The sequence below is a fragment of the Pongo pygmaeus genome, chromosome 10 (genome assembly GCF_028885625.2).
Source record: "Pongo pygmaeus isolate AG05252 chromosome 10, NHGRI_mPonPyg2-v2.0_pri, whole genome shotgun sequence".
Taxonomy (NCBI): domain Eukaryota; kingdom Metazoa; phylum Chordata; class Mammalia; order Primates; family Hominidae; genus Pongo; species Pongo pygmaeus.
In genome coordinates this window covers 117,710,276-117,733,977 of record NC_072383.2, presented here as the reverse complement: position 1 = coordinate 117,733,977, position 23,702 = coordinate 117,710,276, and the positions used below count along the sequence as shown (strand labels likewise).

The 23,702-nt window shown below is 44.5% G+C and overlaps 1 protein-coding gene across 1 annotated transcript in view; it reads right to left on the bottom strand.

Moving 5' to 3' along the window:
* The window catches only part of SRRM4 (serine/arginine repetitive matrix 4), a 187,361-nt gene extending 164,004 nt beyond the window's left edge, over positions 1 to 23,357 (bottom strand). The window contains exon 1 of the mRNA XM_054443707.2: positions 22,808 to 23,357. Coding sequence (XP_054299682.1) covers positions 22,808 to 22,938 — 131 coding nt within the window. The 5' untranslated portion in view covers positions 22,939 to 23,357. The remainder of the gene's footprint in view (positions 1 to 22,807) is intronic.
* Between the last annotated feature and the right edge of the window lie 345 nt (positions 23,358 to 23,702).

Genomic DNA, 23,702 nt, shown 5'->3' with positions numbered 1-23,702 from the left:
CTGGACATCGTCTTCGCTTCTGCCTTTAAAATCATTCCCCACTTCTTCCTCGGCAGGAAGTAAAGTGCCTTCTCAGTGCTTGTCCTCTTTTCTGAGTCTGGGGGAGCCGAGAGGAGAGAAAAGGAGTCTTAGCTATCAGCCGGGCTGACTTGTTGAATGGGCTGCCATACTCTGGTCAATTACCTTGCCTGTAAAAGAAGGGGGTTGGAGCCCTGATTCTGACCCACCCTTTGCTAGCAGGAGGCTAGGTCTCTCAATCCATCTGTGAGCTGCAGGATGGAAAATGGAGGAATCCAAATGAATGGAGAAATCTGAACAAAACTAGGCCTCCTCGCAAGCTCTCTGCTGTAGGCTCCCCTCCCCCTCTCAGGAGCAGCTGCCTTCAGAAGCCACTGTACATTCCTAAACCCCTTGGACCTTGCAGTCCTAGTCTTCAAATGTTTGGAAGACAAACAGAAGACTTCCAGGATTGTGAAGTCTAGGAATCAGATGTTCTAATGAACAATATCCCACAGGATGCAAGGAGCAGAATGGTTGTGACCCTAAAGGGATCAGGAGATGACAAACCTTGGATCTGGGGAATATATAAACCATGAATCTCATGGTCTCAGAATCTTAGAACCAGGGTCATAGCCAGGTGTGTGGGACCTGCAGCTTACACAATTTTGGAGGCCTCTTTAAGAAAAAGAAGATCAAATTTTCAAAAAGAGTTTGGTACCAAGGTGGATATTTAGAATAAGGTGATAATAACATGACTGGTTTTTAAAAGCTGAGGAAAACCACAAACATCCAAAATCCAGACTAGAACATAATTTTTATTAATTAAATAACTGATCAATTAACAATTCATTAATAATTAACAGCCTGAAACATCTCTATCATACTCTATTCCCTGTACTTTTTGCCTGCATATTCTGATCATCTCTTCATATGACAATTTAGTAATATCATCTATAGAGAGAAGAAAAGAATAATTCAATTTTCTCTATGATGGTTTGCTTAAGAGAACTTTGGGGGAAAAAGAGGCCATGAAGATAAGAGGTCTAAGGCTTTCACTGAGATACGAAGGTGGAGGAGATACATGGAAAGGACTGACCTCAAGCCACTGCAGCAAGCCCTTGGGGAACTGGGGGTGACAAGACCTTCCAGTGTCCCTCTGATCTTTCTGCTGCCCATTGGGAGGGTTTCCTTCTGAAGCTGATCTGGGTGTGGTATCTTAGCCACGTGTAGTTATCTCTATCTGGCAGGTGCCTCATTTCCAGTTGGTGACCTCCCCTCGGAACCTCTACCAGCTCTCCTGCTTAACAATCTCAAATCCTTGGAGGAAAGCAAGGAGGGGAAATAGGAACTGAAAACATGTATAAAATTGCCCTCATTTTTGACAGCAATCTACGCAGTTGCTGACTTCAATCTTTTATAGCATGTCCCTGAGAGAATAAAAAATCAAGGATGCTACAGAGCCCTGGGGGCTGGGGCTCAGGATATGCCGGAAACTGTGAAGGCTCACAGCTATTCAGTTTGGGTCTTAGATTGGATGACGCTGGTGGTGGGGGATGGGGTGGGGGTAGAGAGAGCACAGTCCAAATGGCTGGGTTAAATCTACTTGCCCCTGGTCTTTGAACATAGGTTGCAGCCCAAGCCTAGCCATCTTCCCATATGCCCTTCCTTGATGGGACCTAGAGGTAGCTACATAGAGATAACTGGTAGCAGTGTGGTATGGTGACTGTGAGCACAGGGTGTTGGATTCAAACCCCTGCTTTATCCCTTACTAGCTGTGGGACCTTGAATGAGAGTTGTCACCCCTCTGAGCTCCAGGTTTCTCAACTGTAAAATAAGGATAATGAAAATATGCGCGCCTTAAAGAGTGGTTGTGAGGTTGAAGCAATTTCATTCAAATGCAATGTTCAGCAGCCTGGTGTAAACACTGGCCTTGGTGTAGATGCCCAATAGATGCTGGGTGTTACTGTGATCCTTCCTGTCCAGCATGGCCTTTGTCACCACCAGAGCCCAGTGAGAGTCACTCTTCTCCATACTTAGCCCCAGGGAAGGGCTGATATTGGCTCTCCTAGTATCATATGCTAGTCCTGCACCAAACACGGTACCTAGGGTAACTGAGAACTGTAATGGTGTCTATTGTGGTCCTAAGTTGGATGGAGATAAGGCTGTATCAGACAGGAAAAACTTTCTGGAGAGAACTAAATAAAAATATTATAGTTCCTTATATCTACCATCTTACTTGTTTGCCCCACAAATGGGAAATAAACACTTCAAATCAATTAGATTTTCATCCTGTCCCAAATGTCCAACCAGACCCCAGGTTTCTGACAACCCCAGTGCCATTTCTCAGAATCCCCAAGAATTTGGAGAGAATGAATCCATCCCACACCCTCACTCTGTTCCTTGAGCGGAGGGACCGTATCTGGCTCATCTTCATATACCAAGTGCCTAGCACTATGATAAGCCCATAGAACACGTTCAGTAGATACATTAACTCAGTGTGCAAATGAATAAATGGGATACCAGTTTGCAAGGGAAAAAAACCATCAGAGCAGATAACTCCTCAAAGATCAAAGAGAAAGTTGAAATTCTTTTTTTTTTTTTTTTTTTTTTGCTTCTTTTCTTTTCATAATCAGCATCTAATGAGGACTAACAGCATGGCAGGCAACTGGGCTAAGCACTTCATCTATCGTCATGTTTAATCCCTCAGGGCCACATTGAAAGCTGTATTTCACATAGGCAGTGTGGTCTAATGGGTAAGAACAGAGGCTATAGAATCAGACCTGGAATCAGAATCAGAATAGATCATGGCTCCAGCATTTTCTAGCTGTGTGATTTTTTTTTTTTTTTTTGAGACATGTTCTCACTCTGTCATCCAGGCTGGAGTGGAGTGCTGTGATCACAGCTCACTGCAACCTCCACCTCCCAGGATCGAGGGATCCTCCTATCTTAGCCTCCCAAGTAGGTGGGACTACAGACATGAGCCATCACACCTGGTTAATTTTTGTTTATTTCATAGAGGAGGGGTTTTGTCATGTTGCCCAGGCTGGTTTCAAACTCCTGGGCTCAAGTGATCTGCCTGCCTCGCCCTCCCAAAGTGCTGGGATTATAGGCATAAGCCACCACTCCCACCTAGCTGTGTGATGTCGATCAAGTTACTTTCTCTCATGGGGGTTTTCCTTATCTATAATATAGAAATAACAATACATACATGACAGGGTTCATATATGAAACATAGTAAGGCTTGGGAAAATTTAACATAGTGCCTGGTCCATAGTAATTGTTCAACAAATAGTAACTGTTATTTTTCCTGCCCTCTTCCACTCATACAGAGAAAGAACTGATCAGAGAAGCCTGAGATGCTCACCTTAATATGTGTTTCCTGGTCTGAAAGGCAATTCCTATCTTGAGAGAGGTTGGTACTAAGCTTCCTTCACTTCCCACTCAGACGTACTACGAGACTGCCCTTGCCAGTTATCTTAGCACCCAGGGGACCTTGTGACAAGCTTTTACCAATGAAATTTAAAAAGGAATGTTGAGTCACTTCCAGCAGAGACAGTCAAGAGTAGGTGGGGCCTCTCCAACGTTGTTCACTTTCCTCATCTTCCAGCTGCACCACCACGTCACATAACTTTGAAGTCATGCCATAAGGGTGGGTCCCTGTATGCCACGAGAAGCAAAGCTCTCCTTCAACCAACATAGGAAGGACTAAGACAAGAGCAAGAAATGAATGTAACAGTGAAGCCACTGAGATCCCAGAGCGCGTCTGTTTTAGCTGATAATCTTGCCTACGCTAACTATGCCACCTTCATTTAATGGCCTTTTTGTAACAATCCAAGATGGCGCTATTGTGCTTATTCTTTGAGCCCAAATGGTGTGTGCAACCAAGAGACACTTCCTCATGGCCAGAGACCACTTTCCTTGGCAGAAAAATGGTGCTGGTCTGAGAGATTCATAGGAAAGAGGATAGGAAATGAAAGAAAATCCTCACCTGCCTCCCAGGTTCCCCCATTGGCCAAATGATCCCATGACCATGAACAGTGATAAGCTTCCATTTAGGTTAGGCTCTGGCAAAATGCCTCCTTTTCTAGCTGTTTCTTGAGAAAACTCAGAACGAATATAATTATAGCCTAAGGACAGGGCTGTGCGTGGCTGGATGACTTGAACTCACAAAATCTATGTTCCAATGGTAAATATATTTTCTCTGTCCTTTTGGCCTCTCTTTTCCCAGAGATGCCTCTTGCACCTGGAAATAGTTTAAACCAATTCTGACTAAAGCTCTGGTCTGACCTTGCCTAAATGGAGACCAAGAACACTGAGGTCTTTAGTACAGGGCCAGTCACAAGAAACACAGGGTTCACTGGGGTCAAATGTATTGGAAAGTTCGCGGGTCCTTGGTCTGAGTCCTTTCTTTTCCAGTGACTGGGAGTGCAAATGGGATGCTAAGAATAAACTTGTGTTATGCCTCAGTTACACAGGACTAGGCTTATTTTAGCCAGTCACCTTGTTCACTTCAGCAAGAGAAGTATTTGCTCACTCCTGTAAAATGACTCCGAGGTGTGTGGCTGGGCAGCTACAGCATATTGCACTTCTTTGATGTGTGAGGTGTGCCGGGCTCTTTTCCCATTTATCATCTTCAATGGTCACAGGCCTTGGGAAAAAGTTATTTCTCCCATTTTATAGATGACAAAATTGAGGCTTGGGAAAGTGAAATATAGTGTAGTACAGGGGTACTGTACAAAGTAGCATATTGTGTAGTGCGTTCTGTACAAAATACAAGGTATCATGTGTCATAATACAGTACAAAGTACAGTGCAGAGCAGTAAGTACCTCCCCAGCTCCTGGCATTATTTTTGATGTGTCAAAGGATGTGAACAAAACATAGTACTTCTTCTACTTAGTGCCTAGTATTAGAGCACCACTCTAAGGCACAAATATATATAAAGTGTTTGGGAAATTTAAAACACCGTATACATGCAAAGTATTAACAAGTTAATTAGTTGATTGACACAGAGGTAGCATAGGATAGAGGTTAAGACTGTGGGCTCTGGAATCAGATGGGACTGGGTTTGATAAAGTTTTGACCTCTCTGAGCTTCAATTTCCTCAGCTGCAAAATAGCTATAAGAATATTCCCTGTCTTACAGGGCATTATAAGGCTTTAATAAGTTACAGTATACGAAATGCTTAGTGTAATGCCTAACATACACTGTTGTTACTCTTGTTATTATAAATAACTCTGTTAGTTTTAGTTGTTTCATCTATGAAATGGAAAAAAATAATTCTTCCAATCTCACAGTGATTTCGTAATTTGAGACTCTTTAAAATGCAATATGCCAACGCTGCAGATAAGATAAATCACCCTCAAACTTAACACAGCAGGGACACAGCTGGGAAAAGACGTGGCAGAATAAGATTGGGCTCCCTGAGGCCGCCCCTCCCTGCTGCCTTCCCCCCCTGCCATGACATTCAGGTGCCCCTGGCAAGACAAAGCTGGCGTTGTCCTGACTCTGAGTTCCAGAGCCCTAGCAGCAGATCCGGCTCCTGCAGCCTCCCAGCACACTGCTGGCAGAACACATGGCCAGAAATAGCTCCCCAGGTGCAGGACTCTCCCTCCTGGATTTGCCTGATGGTATCATGAAATGTACCTGCATAGCCTGGTATCCTGGGAATCAGCAGTGTGGAGGCTGGGTCCTTGGACCCCTCACATCCTTCCAGATAGGATAAAGAATACCTTTGTCCTGTCTTCACCAAGATTGTCTTCATTTTGTCTTCCTGATCCCACCCAGTAACCAACTCCTCTATCACTCACTCTTGGATTATACAAATATTTATTGTGTACTTAGTCATGCCCAACCTTAAACTCGACACTTTCCCATTATATGCATAAAAAAATCTCTTTACACCCCGAACCACTGTCTTGCGCAGTGCCTGTTCACAGTTCTACGTAAATAAGAATTGGGCATCACCTGTGTCCAGAGCCCTGTGCTAGTCTCTGGGAATAGAGAGATAAATAAGACAAAGCCCTCTGGCCAAATATATACATTCGAATACCAATTAACAGGTTCTGGAATTGTTTCTCTATTGACATTTCTATTGATCAACCTAATCGTTTATGTATTTCACAGTAATTATCATAGCTGGTTAGCCATGGACCAGCTTTTTTAGCCTTGGGCAAGTAACTTCACCTTTCTGACATTCTGTTTTCTCCTTTGCAAAATGTGTTAGGAGAGGGAATCCAGTGATAACATTAAATGAAATAATGAATGTGATGAGCATGGCACCAACAGCGTAGTAAATGTTCAATAGTTAGCACTTGATCTGATTCTTCCAAAAGCTGTAGCATCCCCTTCCAGGTGGGGGAAAGATAAATACATAGTATGCATGCTACAACCTCCATTTCCTGCAAGGATGACAGACATTACTAATTGATCCAAGCACTCTTTGCTACTGTTCTCAGATATAGCCCTAGAGTCCATCTCAACACAGTGCTCCAGACCACCACTACCAATTGGTTAGAGATGTTGACACTCTCTGTGATTTTTTTTTTTTTTTTTGCCATATTGCTCTTATCCACTCAGTTGCACAGTTCTGGAGCTTGGATGGCACTCTAAGAAATATCTCTTTCCTTTCTGAACATTTTTCTTGGGTGTTGAATGTAGCCTCCTCAGAGACCAAGCTACATGACCCTTAGACCCAGATGTATGCAAATAATGGCCATTAAATATAGATCCTGATTGATGTGCTTCTGACCAGCAAACTTGGCTCCCATTCTACTGACTTGCTGAACAATCTTGGGCAAGTCAATTTTCCTTAGGGAACAATTTTGATACATATTTTTTCGACACAGGTAGTGTGTCAGTAGGATGTGGTAGTTAAAAACTTGACAATTAGTGCCTTACAAGCTTGAGTTTGAAACCTGGATCCACTTCCTAGCTGTGTCATCTTGAAGAAGGCACATAGTGTCCCCATACTTCAGCTTCCCTCTCTGTAAACTGGAGATAATGACAGTATCCACCTCAAATCTTAAGCCCTTAAAGGAGATGTTGCGTGTGCAATGGACAATATTTTGAGATATTGATCCATGTGGATTTTTTTCCCTCTCCCGATATTTTCCCCTGTTCTTTTTTACCATTTAAGCAGGCCATGGGTTCTACTCTTATTGCCTCAGGGAGGCGTGTGTCAGGCTGAAAACAGAAAGAATATGAGAGTGTTTTCGCGTTTGCTTTTTGGAAAAGTCAAAGCCCTTAGGGAAAGGGATTTATGGACTCAGAAGAGAATCATGAAGAAACGCAAAAGAAGAAAGATTTCTCCAGAACAGAAAAAGATTGCCTCCAGGCTGGGGAGAAGGGAGAGAGAGACAGAGAGATCCCTAAGACCAGAAAGGTGCCACGTGGCAGGGATGATGGATGTGTCCACAGTAACGTGTGTGGACTAATGGCCAATAGCCAGAGCTCTGCCAAGTTGGGCAGCCCTGGGTAAATAAAACAACCTCAATGGGCTTGTGTTCTCCTTTACGTTACAAGGCTCTTTTCAATCACTCCACAAGTGAGTATAAGGAAGTGGAAATCCTTACCAAATTGGTGCTTAGAGAATGTTTACCCCACTCCTCCCAACACCTTCCTCATTACCAGCGACTCAGTTCATGCCCCTCTGGGGTGCCATCTTTGAGTTGAGCTGTGGTCAATAGCACGTATGGTTAACTAATATCTCTTGTTTCCTTGTCTTGAAGGGTTTTTCCTCTTCATGGATAACCTTCTTGCTGAGAAGACACTTCCTGGCTGGTTGATTCTTCTGAGTGATTGCCCAGTGCAGGCTGGGACCATAGCTACTCCACCACTGCCTCATTCAGCCCCATGAGGTCCGCCTCATCTCTGTGCAGAACCTTCCTCCTCTATCTGAACCAAGTCTTGGAATGGACTTCCACTGAAGTAATCACCTAGAAACTCAGAAGCAGGAAAACAGTTGGGCCTCACAAGTGATATTTTTTGCTCCATACCTTGACTCTGGGAAAAGTTTTATGAAAGAGAAAACTGTGGAAGCAAGCATGCCTGGGCTAACTCTGGCCCTTACCAAGTGATAACCTTGACCAAGTTGCTTAGACTCTCTGAGTCTCACATCTACCATCCATAAAATGGAGACAATGATACCTATTACACAGAGTTGGGTGAGGATTCAGTGAAATCTGTCTATAAATTGCCTAACACAGAGCTTAGTTTAGGAATCAAAGTAATTACACAGCATTTGTATTAACTTGTATGTCCTTGGGCAAGTCACTTTACCTGCCTTGGCCTTAATTTTCTTTTTGATACTATTAACTCCTGCCCTGCTTTCTAGTCACTAGTTATTCATAAACATGTCTCCCATACTAAAATGTAAGCAATTTGAGAATAGAGAAAATTTTATTTTTTGTTTTTTTGCATATGTGAAATCTTTTTGCATATGTGAAAAAGGGTCATAGCATTTGTTGTGATCCTTTGTTTCTGATATGAACGAATATGCATAATTATTTAAATATGCACAGCAAAAGACCTCAGAGAAGAAAAACAAACCCAAGATGCCTGTGGTTCTTTGGACCCACAATGTTTTATAGGTGTTTTGGAGAGAACTAGGACTGGAAGATCAGGTTTAACTTTATCCCTGTGTGGTCTTGAAAAAAATAATTTGAGCTGGTAGTTAGTTCCCACTGTCAGTTGAATGAAATAAATAAATCTCACTTTACCATAAATGTGGGGAAATGGTGAAGAAAGGCACAAATTAGATACTCCATAAATGTTGGTTAGATGCAGAGGTGGATGGATGGGTAGATGGACAGGTAGATCAATGGGAAAAGAAAAAAGAAAATAGTTGTAGAATGGATGAATAGAGAAACTGTTGGAAAATGGATGGATGGGTGAATTAAATAATAAATGCATCAATTGTTGCTTGACTGACAAATGGATAAAGGGTGAACGGATCAATGAATAGGTGGTGGTGGATAAATAAATGGATGCAGGAATAGATGATGAGTAAATGCATGATAAATGGATGGGTGGATGGATAGATGCGTGAATCAAGTTCTCAGCAAGCATACAGTATTGTGCATCTGAAGAATAACCATGATTGCATAATGGCTGCACCTAACTGGGTCAGCTTGGGGTAAGCATTGCAATTAGAAGTCCCAAATTTCTCACTCAAGAAAGACTTATTCTCCTTGTCTGTTTCTCATTCCTAGGGAACCTTGTTTCCAGAAAGGGTTCTACATTAATGTAGCATCAAACTGGCAAGTCCCAAAATAGAACTATGGGGCAATGCAGGTGGACAGATATCCTGAGCCACATTCGCTCTGATGCACCACTGTGGCACTGGGATGGAGCAGAATGGAGCCACATATTGGAAGATGTAAACAGCTGGTCAAGAACTTCCTAGTTTCCATATGGTGCTCCTAAGTTTTCTCATCTTTCCTTATCTCAGGAGATTGGGAGAACAGGTGTTCCCAATAAGAGTTAGTGAGAGTTAGCAGCACAGGATTCAAATTCTGGCTCTGACATTACCTAGCTGTGTAAGTTAGACAAATCACTTACCTCTCTGATCCTTAATTTTCTCATCTACAAAATGGAAATTGTAACAGTATCTACCTCAAAAAGCAGTTGAGCAGATTAAGTGACATATTGCAGATAAAGCACTTTTCTCAGTGCTGGGTGTATAGTAAGTAGTCAGAAACTATTATTAGTAACTATTATTAAACCTTTTGACAGATGAAGAAGTTTTAAAATTGACATTTATGAGGTCACAGAGGCAGAGAAGTGAATCTAGGGGTAAGGAGACCTGGATTCCCATTCACTGTATGACTTTGGGCAAATGTCTTTCCCTCTCTGAGGCTTACTTTCTCCATCTGCATAATAGAGAATGGAACCCATGAACTGTGAGGTTTAGCATTCTTGATCAGGGATATAATCCCAGTGTCTTTTCTCACTCCACCACCACCATCAAACTGACTCGCTTTTGAACATAAGCCTGAATGGCCAAAGGCAACCATTGCAAATACTCAGTCATACCAGGAATCAGCAACCACTCGAGTTAAGGATTTTTGTACCCATATTACAGATGAGGGCACTGAGGCTCAGGGTAGTGAGGGGATTTGCGGAAGGTCGCACAGCTACTAGGTGGTAGAGTAGAATTCAAGCCCAAGCACATTAACTGCAAAGCCAGAACTCTTCTAACTATACAACACCCCTTCCTTGGCATGCGTCATAACTAACATTTGCTTGGTGACTGGGAGTTGATGCTTTCCTTAGGTTGGAGGATTGGAGGGGTGGGAACGCAGAGCACACTATTTTCCAGGGAGAGGAAAGACAAAAGGCTTTTAAGAACTGGAGTAGGGATAGTAAACATCAGGGTGGCTGAAATGGCATCTTGCCCAAGTCACAAGCTGGGAGTCTCTGTGGTGGAAGCCTCAGCCTGAGCTTCCCTGGAAAACATTAAAAGCATCTAGGAGCACTTAGACCACAGCCTCTAGCTCCTGCATTCAAACCATCACGTGGGGACAGTTTGAGAGTTGATTTGTTAAAAGGACATAAATGCTATAGAGCCAAGGTGGAACAGCCAGTGTTCTGGGGTGTGGATAGGAGTGGTCAGTGGAAAGCAATCGTTTTTATTTTTTATTTATTTTTACTAATTTTTTTGGAGTTGGGGTCTTGCTATGTTGCCCAGGCTGGAATGCAGTAGCTATTCACAGGCGCAATCCCACTACTGATCAGCATGGGAGTTTAGATCTGTTCTGCTTCTGACCTAGGCCGGTTTACCCTCCCTTAGGCAACCTGGTGGTTCCCAGCTCCTGGGAGGTCACCATATTGATGCCAAACTTAGTGCAGACAACGCATTGGCATAGCACACTTCAGCCCAGAACTCCTGGGCTTAAGGGATGGATCCTCCTTCATCAACCTCTTGAGTAGCTGGGGCTGCAGGCATGTGTTATAGCACCCAGCAGAAAGCAATCATGTTAGTTTTTCTCTTTCCAAAAACCCACAAGTGCCCTACAATGAACCCATTGTCAATGGCATTGATTGCTTGTGAGACTTTAGGCAAGTGACTTGACTACTGTGTGCCAGATTCCTTCTGTAAAATGAACAGTTAGGGAGGGTTGGGCTACAGCAATCTTGAGGCCACCCCTACTTCTTCTGGTTGTCAAGGTGTCTTTTCTTTGGGGGCCATATATAACCAGGACCCACCATGGAAAGAAGGTTTCCTGACCAGCATGCACTCTTCCCACTGCAGTTTGGGGCCTGTTCCCCTTCAATATGGTCCCTGCCATAATGGGGTACATGGTGTTTCTTCCTAAGGCTACTGATCTCTGGGTTCCCCTTTCAATTTTGGGGGCCCACTCCAATCCCTCCATGCCCCCAAGGCCATTAAGAGGAATGTCATTCTAAGAGACTCTCCATGCAGGAAAAAGATACAGTATATACAGAGCAGTTGAAGAAGGCATGATGCTGGCACACTCTGTGGGTGAACAGAAATGACAGGGATTGAATGGGAATGCTTAGGCAGTGCAGCCTGGGTCAGTGATTAGAGACGGTCACACCATTCCCACCCTTGCCTGGTGATCCCTGCTCAGTGAACAACCTCTTTGGGGTCAGAAATCTTTCCCCACAGTGGCATGAGGGCATTGAACTTGGAGTCAAGAGATCTGGAGCTTATTCCAGGTCTTTATAAGACCTTGAGCCTCAGTTTCTTCATCTTTAAAATGGACATAACACTGGTACTTACTGTGGTGAGGATCAAACAAGATCAATAGTAACAGTTTAACAGTGACGATAATAATGATATACCATTATTTCATGATGTGACTTTAGGAAAATCATTTCACATCTCTTAGCCTCATTGGTCCGTTTGTAAAATGTGAATACATTGATTTTTCTGTCTTCTTTCCCTAAGGAATTCTGAGCAGTGTGGTGTCTTGGGACTGGGTGCCAAGCAGCCCATATTTTAGCTACAGCTTTGGCACTAATTTTCTGATGCAATATGGAATGCCATGTGCTCTTTCTGTGCCTCAGTCTCCCCATCTATCAAATGAAGAGGCTATATTTGAGTTCTGAAGGTCCCCCTGGCTGCCCTCTCATCCTGACGGTAGACTAAGTGCCACAGTGAGGCAATGAGGATTTATAAAGAACTGACCATTGAAAGGTGCTATAATGATGATGGCCTCTCATTCCTGCAGCAAACAACCATCCATATGATAAATCCTGCACCACTGCTCAGATGCCTGCCCCTTTTGGATGTGGGTTGGGTCCCAGAATCACCTGCCTGTGGACAGGAGGCTGGGGCAAAACACTGGCCAAACAAAAGCCCCTTATTAGCTGGAAGCTCTGAAATCTGATTCCAGAAACACCCAGAGCTGCTCACCTGCTCTGCTAGGCACAGGCTGGGTGCAGATGGACATCTTGTCAGGATCCCCAGACGAGTGGGTGGGCAGCAGGTGCCACAGGAGACCCTGAGGGGGAGGGATGTCATGTCTCACAGCGTGGGTGGGGTCACCAGAGAGAACCAGTGTCTGCTCACCTGGTTGCAGCAGAGAAGTTCAAACAAGAGCCCTGACGTTGGGCAAACATCACTTCTCTGAACCCAGAGCTCACCTACAGGCTACAGACCTTAGGCAAATCTCTCTCTTTTTGCAGGCTTCAGTGTCTCTTTCTGCTAAAAGAGGAGCTGAATTAGATCAATGGACCCCAAAGTTTCTTTTATCTCATATCTCTCTCAGTGAGAAATGCTGAGAACAAAACCCCAATATATGTGTATTTATTTACAAATTATACATTCGTACTATGGTTCCAATATGTTAAGCACGTTATCAAACTATCCCTCAGCCCTCCACGTGTAAAATGAGATCAGGTGATCCCTAAGGTCCTGTTAGCTCTACGATTCTAATACACCTCTGTAGGTCTCTGAGTTTTCTCATCTGTACAGTGTGCTTATGGTTGTATTGTCCTCATTAACAATTTATTCAACAAATATTTAAAGATGACCAACCTTGAGCCACTGTACTAGGTGCTGGGATACCGCAAAGAATGAGACAGGCATGGTCCCCATCCCCAGTGGTTCAAACAATTCTCCTATGAATCAGAGGAAATAACATTACTGGTTTTGAATATTGGCAATTCCATATGGTTCAGACTATTAGGTGTGAAAGTGATTCGATGAGGGGAAAGTGCTACAGTTCATGCATTCTACCAACATGTGTTTGGTCCCTGCCATGTATCTGGGGAAAGAGATTCATTCAACGAGGAGCTCATAGTCACAGTCCCTCTCCTCATGAGGCGAGGAGAGGTATGCTTTAGCCAATGATCGCCCAAATCCATATACAATTACAAACGTGTTGAAAACAGTGATAAGAAAGTAATGTCTGTAATGAGGGGTATGACTTAGTCTGCAGCATTGTGGAAGGATCCCCAAGGAAACAGCATTTGCTCTGAGCTCTGGAAAGCGGAGTAGGCATAAATCAGGCACCAGGGGAGATGAAGAGCTTTCCTAGAAGCATGTGCAAAGGATCTGTGGCAGGAAGGAGCCTGGGAAATGTGAGTAACTAAAAGGAATAAGATGCAACTAAGCAGAGGAAGTGAGAGGTGGCGTTTTAGAAATGGTCTCAGGGAGGTGGGCAGGAACTGGACCATGAAGAGGCTAGAGGCCATGGCAGCAAGCTGGCTCTGTATACTTCAAAAAAACATGGGGCCAGGCATGGTGGCTCACGCCTGTAATCCCAGTACTTTGGAAGGCTGAGGAGGGTGGATCATCTGAGGTCAGGAGTTCAAGACCAGCCTGGCCAACATGGTGAAACCCTGTCTCTACTAAAAAAATACAAAAATTAGCTCAGTGCAGTGGTGGGCGCCTGTAATCCCAGCTACTTGGGAGGCTGAGGCAGGAGAATTCCTTGAGCCCGGGAGGCGGAGGTTGCAGTGAGCTGAGTTCGCACCACTGCACTCCAGCCTGGGCGACAGAGCGAGACTCCGTCTCAAAACAAAAGCAAAAACAAAAACAAACCAAAAAAACACAAACAAGAGAAAGTGATAGAGGGCTTTAGATGGAGGGAGAGAGGGCTTACATGGTCTGATGTGCTTTTCAAAGAGGTTCTTCTGGGTCTATGTGGATAATGGATAAGAGGGGCAAGGAGAGAGGAAAGCAATATTGCTGCGAGTGGTATGAAGTGGGATTATAACAATGGCAATCACCTAAACTGATTGAACATAAAACAAGATGAGCAAAACAAAACAAAAACACCCCCAATCTTAAAACCCAAACCAGAGTGACAGGAAGTCCAGCCAGGAGAGAAGAATATACTGGCAATCAGACAGACCCGAATTCAGCTCCTGCTTTCATCACTTACACATCGTGTGATTGTGGGCACACACTGAATTAAGATGATGTAGAGACAAAGCCGAACCAAATAAGACAATGCCGAACCATGAAACAGTCATTAAGCAATTCACATCTACGTGTGTCTGTTCAAAACAAATAGTAAGATCCTCTGGATGCAAAGGTTTCTCATCTAGAGACTCCCCTGGTTGCTGGATTCCCAGGGCTTACCTCTCCTCTCTGATATCATTTTTTTCCTCCTCTGCAAAGTGTCTTATCCTATAAACATGCTGATTGAGAGCTCTGGGTTATCATTCCAATTCTGACTCTTATCAGCCATGCGTCTGTGAGCAGATCATTTCTACTCTCAGAGCCTCCGTTTTCTCATCTGTAAAATAGGGTCTTGAAGCCACCTCTCTTCTGGAATTATTATAAGGATAGAATTGGATAAGAGATGAAATGTGTTCAGCACAGGGCAAGGCACATAGTAACACAAGGCTCTTAGCACACACATTCCCACCGCAAGTGAGCGCGCACACACACCGTGAAGATGCACGCTTCAGGCCCAAATGGCACCTCTCTTTCTGCAGAAGTGGCAACTGTCTTCTAAATTCCTGCTCAGCTGCCTAAGCTTAACTTTTAATGAAGCCAGAGAACAGTGATCTGTTGGTGTTTGTACTCAGCAAAGCTGTCTGACAGCGGCATCTAAGCTCTGGGAATCTAGCAACCAGGGGATTCTCCAGATGAGAAATATTTGCGTCCAGAGGATCTTAATATTTGTTTTGAACAGACACATGTAGACATGAATTACTTAATGACTGTTTTAGGGTTCGCCATTGTTCCTGTATTTGGTTTGGCTTTTTCTCTATGACATCTTAATTCAGTGTTTTATTTCACAGAGCTCCACACACAGGCTGTAGCATATGGGAGCTCCCTCAGCAAAATTTCAAATGGTGTGGAGGGCTGGAAGGTGTGGGGGGACAGGTGCCGGGAGAGATACACAGAGGGAGAGAGAGAGAAAGAGCGGACTGTAGCTTCAAGAGTGTGCAGTGGAGGGGGCTACTGGGTGCAAGGGATAGCCTAGGTTTGCATGCATGAATATGAGAGACCAAACCCTTGCACTGTGGAAACAAAATCTATCACTGCTATTTGGAAGTCTAAATAGCATCTTTAAAGTTTCCTGATCTGATTGTGCACAATCAAAGAGACTGTAAATTTCATGATTGTCCATAACACATGGAGGGGCCCAGCCAATCTTCTGATATTGCTGTTCAAAGTCATCACTGGCTGCATGAGAGTCAGGAAAGAGGGGTCAACAGAAGCAGATTAGATCTGGAACTCTGCCTGAGAAGGCAAGAACCCCCCTGGGACCGCCTCCTGCCCCCAGCCTAGGACCTAGGAATTTCCTGAACTGGCTTACAAGGCCCCACTTGATTGGTTTTCTGCCTGCATCCTGGGAATCATCTTCTGTCACTCTCCCATTCACTCACTCTGCTCTAGCCACACCGACCTCCTTGCTATTTCTCAAATACACCAAGCATCCTTCTACCTCAGGGCCTTTGCACTTGCTGTTCCCTCTGCCTCAAACAGTTTTCTCTCACTTATCCTCACAGCTCACCTCTCCCTTCATTCAGGGATCATGCTGTCCAACAAAGCAGCTCATTCCCTCACCCTCTGTTCCTTTCCTTGGCTTTATTGTTCTTTACAGAACGCATTACCATCAGCTCTCATTTATTTATTTGGTTTTTCATTCATTGTCTTTCTCCTCCATGGGAACAGGGAGTTCCTGTGTTCATTCACTGTTACGTTGAGTAGTGGTTCAATAAAAATGTTGAATGACTGAATAAATGAATGAAAGTACAACTTAATTTTTTTTTAGCCAACGTGCAGCTTCTTCCACTTTGTGTATTCATTCCCCTGTGATTAATTTTATCTTCCACATTTGCAGGCTCGCTATAATCCCCCCATCACTGGTGGTTGTTCATGGAATGCAGACTGGATTTCCTATTAGCCAGAGCTGGTCCGTGAAGGACAAGAAGCCTAATAGCTCACACCAGAGACTGCATCCTTGAGCTGGAAAATGTATATTATATGAGCAGCTCCCTTCCACGGCTCCCCTCGACTAGCATTGACTATTCCCCAGCAGTTAATATTCCCCTCAGAGAGTTTAGCCTGCTTTTTCTCCTAGAAAAAGAAATGGTCTTCGGGACCCTGCTGGGGGCAAAGTTCTCATTTTCTCTGATCATTCCTTGTATTTGTAGATAATGTTGATGAAATAGAAGAATCATCCCCATTTTGCAGATCAGATAACTAAGAATAACTGTGTGACTATAAGCAAGGGACTTCATGCTTCATTAAGGGTCTCTCCCTTCACTGGTTTTTTTTTTACATTCCTGTCTTTATTTCTCCCTACATTATCGTACTTAAGACAATAATATGTTTTACAGTTTCAAAGAGCTAGAAGGAAAATACTGAATGTTTCCAATAAAAGAAATTATAAATGTTTGAGATGATGGATATGTTAATTACATGATCTGATCACTGTACATTATACGTATCACAACATCACTATTACCCCCAAATATGTACAGTTATGTGAAAACAAATTTTAAAAATTAAAAAGACTATCTGCCTTATGAAATATGTACTTATGTTGTGTCTACCTTTGCTACTAAACTCTGAGGCCCTCACAAGAGGACATTCAACTTTTTTCTCCCCAATGGGCCTGGCAAATAGTAATGAAAAAACCTATCATTTATTATTTATAGCAAGAGCCGACACTGATGGAGCCCTGACTGGGTGCCAAATAGCACTTTCCATAAATTAGTTCATCCAGTCCTCACAGCAGCTCCTGGAGGGAGCTGCTATTATTAGCCCCATTTTATGGATGAGAAAACTGAGATTGAGAAGGTCAAGCTGCTTGCCAAGTCTCATAGCCCGTAAGCATTTGCAACCAATAAAATAAAACACTTCCTTTGATTAGTGTGCCCTTGGGGTCTGTCAAATGTTTTAAACAGCTCTACTGATCTCCAGTGGCTCTTCAGAGAACACCAAAGCCACATTTAAAAGTGAATACAGAGCATTGGGGTGGCTCAGGAGTCCAGTCCACAGAACCCAAGCATCACTACTGAACAAGCGCAGCCCAGGTAGTAAGGGGCTTTAGCAGCCTCCCTCTCTGCATCTCATTGGGTAGCCCCTGGCATAGTACACAAGAGCATCTGCTTTATGGAGATCTGGGTTTGTACCAGGCACAGTGCCATGCTCTTTATATAAATTATCTCATTCACTCCTCACTACAACTCCAGCAGAGGAGTATTTCACAGATGGGGAGGCTGAGGCACAAGGAGGTGAAGTGACTAGCAGGTCCTGCAGCTTGCACGTAACAAAGAAAGATTTGAGCCTGGATAGATTTGACTTCAGAGCTCAAACTCTTCATCATTCTACTCCTCTACCTCAGAAATATTCTCTCACACTTCAGCGAAAGTCTTAGGAACAAGCAATTTAAGAGCTCTAGTTTTGCTAAGCCCCTGTGAATTCTTCCACTTCACAGGAAGGTAAATCCAGCCACTCTGAAAAAAAAAAAAGATTTTTTTTTTTTTTAAATGTATTGCGCTTCCGCAGCACGCCTGAAGTGTTCATGGAGAAGAAGGCACATGACCCAGGCTTCCTTCCCTATTAAAGGAGTTAGGGTTTTAGGGATGTTCCCTTTTTTTGGTGGCCTGGAGCAGGGGTGGAGGTAATGGAGACTCACAGGCCTGGAAAGCGTATCCAAGTGGCATTTAGTCCAACCTCCTGCCCCCATACTGGCTAACATGTCTACTTGCCAAACCAGGCAGATGTCTCTATCTAGGGAACCTCATTCTGACACCAGGGAGAGTCGAATCTATTTGCAGTGTGTGTGTCTTTCAAGTTGCATTGATCAGAAGCCTCAGCCTCTCAGAATTGGAGGTGGGGTGGGGAGAGAGCTAATCTGTTGCTGGGTTTGAACCATGCACATTCATCTAATTAATGCATCCAACATTCGCTGAACATCTACCACATCCTGGTTCTCTAAGATAGCACGTTTGCCGGGTGAACACAGCAGAATGTCAGAAATGACCCCTGCAACCAACCCCTGTATCCCATTCAACAAATTTCGCCTTTCAAAAGGAGAAAGATTTGACCCACACAATAACGCTCCCTTCCCAGAGAAAAACGCTCATTCACCGCCAGGGCAAGCATTTTCTGTGACCCTCAGTACATTGGCTCTTAACCACAGGCTGCTGTCAGAAAATCGCCTCTCAACAGCCCCTCACCCGGCTCCTGGTGGTCAAGTCAGCACAAACATGCTAACTGATCTCTTGGCACCGAGGGGAGTCTTGAATTAAATGGTTCAAAGGCATTTTTTTTTTCTGCCTTACAATTTCCCTTTGTGCAGTAAAATCTCCAATAGTTCGGAATTTATGGCCTTTTGGACAGGGCCTGGGCTGAAGTCTGCTTCTGGTCCATTCTGCATAGAAAGGATTTTTGAAGAAAATTAATAGCTTGCTAAAAGAATTGTAAGGAAAATGCGTATTCTATTTAAGGGGATATCTTTTCTAGCCCTTTACTAATACTCATGCATCCATAAACAACTGATATGCTCATTTCAAATGATTTTTACATGTTCATTAAGCCTTTAGCTGCTACTATTTGTCGATATGGTGATATGAAATCATATTGTGGCTTGATCTAGCCTTAAGCACTAGGTTTTCACCGAGCTGAAACTTCTTAGACACAAACTTTTCTAGGCTAAGAAATTAAGAAAGAGAATTAAGTTAATGCCAGGCAAAATGACTACCCTTCTTGGGTGGGGATAAAAGGGAGGTGGCTCTCTACACTTTAGAGATTCACATATCTTATCAATTCATGCTTGTTCCCTTCCTGCTGGTAGATAAAATTTGACAAGGACCACTCTACATTCTGGTTTGCCTGGGATTATCTCTGTTAGATCTTCCATCCTAGAATAATTACTAATGACACCCTCTTTCATTCTTAAAGACATTTTGATATAAACTATAAATCACATAGTCACTGTAGATTTGATGAAACCGTGGGATTAAAATTGTGATTTTTCAAGGAGTTTGAGCTTTCTTTAGACTGACAGTACCTGGTCTTCTCTATACAAACCAACAGAATGCTCCATGGAAATGTTATACCAATCAATTCTGAATCCAGATAATTATTTATTATCCCCAACACCCTAACTGAAACAGTCAGATCAGAAAGCAGCTAACCTCTTCTCAGAGATGAGGATTATGGGACCACTTTCTACCCTGCCTCATGTGTGTTAACTTCATCTGAATGTAGTTGTCCATCAGGAGTTGAAATCCCAGTAAAAATGGTCAGCATTACTTGGGGGAGAAATGGGTAGGCATGGAGAACACAATGATGAGGAGTTGTTGCTTTCCTTTTGGCCACTCTACGCTTTGTTCCAGAGTCAACGTCTACTAAACAACACCATGCACCACACATAGGGGTAGAGCTTTTACCTAACTCAATACTTACAACCTGTTATCTGAGGGGTTACTGTTATTATTTCTATTTTCAAGCTCAGTGTGGTAAAACCACTTGTTCAGGATACATAGCTAGTAAATGATAGAAACAGGACAGGAATCCAGGTTGTCTCATGCTCAAGTCTGAGCTCTTAACCACTATGATATACTGCTTCCCACTCTGCTATACTGTTCTGACATTTGAGGCAGACATCTGGTTGCAATTTGATACGTTATAAAGCTATTGCTTCATCAAGTATGCCTCACAGAGGGGGAGAGGAGAAAGAGAGACTAAGCAGGGGGTTGCTTAGATTGCAGTTGCATGATGTATGCATATTGCTATAAAATATAAAATCAATGAATTGAATATGTGTTTCTATCCTGGTACTAAATTACCTTCAGAGATAGACTTAAAGTATCCTGAGGAAGTTTATTCGGGGGGTGGCCTTCATCTATAAACAAATATTAAGTGTGACACCAACAAGACTGACTAGTGGTTCCTCCACTCACTCCCTACCATCCCCCTGCAGACTGCTACATGTGCTGGTCCACCAACTGTGATCTGGGCTTGACTCATGGAACTAAACAACATTTCTGATGAGACCAAGTCCCCAGATTGCCTCTAGAGGAAGCCACCCAAACCCAGCTGATATTGTGCCAGTGCCTCTGTCTTCTTTCCTCTTGAGAACTCAGCTTTGGAAACATGGTACTTTCACCCTTAAGTAAGTGTAGAATGTTGAAAAGGAAGTGGAAATTGAATGTCATTGGATGTGGCTGGCTTGGGTGAGAATGGGAATGATTCAGGTTTTATCCAGTCTGTTAAAAGACAACTCCAATCCAACCTTTCCTGAGGACTTGGAAACAAATGTTCCCTTCTCACTCTCTACCCCAAACCAGGAGTAACAGTTATGAAACTGGAATCTGTTCTACAGAGGGGCCACGCCTATTACAGAAGTATTACACAGGATTCTCCTAGCGTGACATAAATCCAGGGCTTATGGTTCAGGCTTTCACCCCAGGGGTTGTTTCTAGGGCAAAGGAGACCCATGACATTAAAAGGCACCAAGAGTGAAATGATACTGGTTGCAGAGGGGGAGTGGAGTATTATAAAAGTCTCAGAAGGATTACATTAGAATTAGCAAAAAGCTGCAGAAAGCATGAGGGTTGAAAGACCTTGCAGGTCATTCATGTGATTGCAAATATGACCAAGAAAAGGGTAGGACAGTAACAGACAGACAGACAAAAGTGGAAAGTACCAAGCAAGGCGGACATTAGGTGTGCTTTCCTGAATCAAAACACCACCAAGAATCCGCTTTCCTCTCCCTGCACTCCTAAAATAGATGGAAGACTCTGGACTAAATGCCATACTTCTAGTTTCCTGTGAAATTTCCTCTAGTTCCTTCTACAAGGGCATTTTCTTTGGCCAGTGCAGCACCTGATTAGCCAACAGTAGGTACGTTCCAAAGGTGGAATAGATAGCAGAAACCCAGGAAGATAAAAACCACTGATGTCAAAACTCTATACAAAGAACCTCTTTCGAAGCAGAGAAGCATCAGCTTTTAATGGCATTTGGTATTATTGTTCCCCTTCTCCAGCCTGTGTCAGTGGGTGGATGGGTGTCCCCTCCTTCCCGTCTGCAAGCACTGGCTGGTGCTGCTTCAGCTTGAAGCCTGCTACACCCTACTGGCCTGTTGTGTTGCTTGTCCACCCATTCCTAAAATGGGACACCCATTTCTCTAAAGACCTGTATGATCCTCAATAAGACAGTGAAGAGGAAAACTTCTCCAGTCTGGCTTTGATTCTTCAGACATAATTCCCCATACGTCTTCCACCTCACACTCACTGGAAAGTTCAGAATCAGTTGTGCCAGAACAGACGTTCAGTCTGTCCGAAGCACTTTTGCAGACATGTTTTCAATCTGCTCCCTAATGCAGACTGCCAGGATTAATAAATCCTCCAAGTGGTCCCCCTGGTCCACTTCTTTCTTTTCTCCTACTAAACCACTCATCCAACACCAGGAAAGATGAGTTTTCATACTACGTTGATTTTCCCTGACAGAGGGCACAGCCTTCTTCCCTTCATTCTTAAACTCCTCTAAATTGAATGATTTATGAAAAGAATTTGATTTTTCTCTGTCTTGGAATGCTTCCATTTTCCCCCAACCTCCTCTCCCTCTCACCCCACCTCCTGTTCCCCTGTTTCTTTCATTTCTTCCCTTATTCTTCCTTCCATTGGCACCATGTCTACCACTATCCAAGGATCCGTTCTCATCCCAGAGTTCAAAGCAATCAGATTCTTTTTGAAAAAAACAAACAAACAAAATAAAACTCTTCCAAGATCATCTTCACGATCTTGGAAGGCTCCTCCCTGACTCCTGAGCTCAGTCTTGGTTTTGTATGCTGGGGAGGAGAGAATTCAGCAGCAGCGGCAGCAGCCGCCAGAAAGGCGTGGAGGAGGGTGCTGTTTTGGGTGTATTTGAGGGAACAGCATATGGGCTTTTGTCAAAAATGTTCAAAGCTCGCTAGTTTCCGAGCCGAGGATGGAAATGTGTGCTATCTCTGAACGCTGCTTGAGCTGGCTCAATTCTCCTTTTCTGGTACAACAGCCCCCAAACATCTCAAATCCACCATTCCTTGGCCCACCTGCCCTCTGGACTCTGTCACACTAAGAAAAGTTTTTCAGTCAAGTCGTGCCCCACCTGCACCGCCCACCCTCAGGTAGCAAAACCTCTTGAATAGAAGCTACGGGGGTCCAATGAGCGTTGCTTTCCCCAAAGAATTCCTGTCCCTTCTCACCATCTTCCACCTCACACAAGCAATGAGTTCCCATGTTTCAGCGGGAGCCGCCAAGTAGTGACGGGAAAAGACAGGCGCCCTGGCCTGGCTGCCTGCATCCACCCCTCCGGGCTCTGGGGCACAGGCCAGAAAGGAGAACCTTCAGGATCCCCCCTTCTAAGAAGGAGATCATTACCTTGGCAGCGGCTTGCGGGCCGTGATACTGGCGACAATGATGCTCTCGGGACGGGGGGTGGCCACCGCTTTGAAGGTTCCTCGCCAGAACTTCTCAAAAAGCTGCTTCTCGCCTTGCTGAACGCTCGCCATCGCCAACCCAAAGGGGCCGGGGTGCCCGGGGCGCTGTCCAAAGTGCTGAAACGTGGATTCCAAACGGGGGCGACACCCAGCTCCGGGCTCTGTCCGGGTGAAACCCAGAGAGGGGTGGGGTGGGAGAGATCGGAGTTCAGGGCGGGGGATGGGACGCCCCAGCCCGGGCAGGCAGCAGAGAAAGGAGGCTCGTCCGCCGGGCTTTCTTCGCCCTTCTGGGTCGGCTCCAGGCTGCGTTCTGAGCTGGCTGAGCCTCTGCGCCCCAAGAAGAGAAGGGAGGGCTGGCTTTCTGGGCAGCACCAGGAGAGAAGAGGCGACGGGGTCGGATGTGTGTGCCTGCGCGTGTGAGCTCCGGCGCGCCCGGGTTTTGTCTCTCGCACAATGTGACGTTGGAAGAGGAGGCTGGTCGCGCGAGCTGCACTTTCCTCCCCCCTCTCCGTCTCTCCTCCTCCCCACCAACCCCCTCCTCCTCAGGCTCAGCCTCCTGCCTCCATCTGCATAACAAAAGCCCGCAGGTCTTGGGAGGAGAAAGGGCGGGGCGTGCGCCTGTCACCAGGGCCCCGCGGCGACGGAGTTGCAGCGCTGATCCCTCTGAGAAGCCATCCTGGCACCCCAATCTGCGCCAGGCAGGAGATACTGCTTCCCAGGCCCCTCTCCTCTCCCATCATCGCTGGCCTTACTCAGCCCTTTCTTGGGTGCCCCCTTGGGGCCAGGCCACCTTTCTTTCCAGCCCCTTCACAAGTCTTGTAGCTGATCTTCTGCGG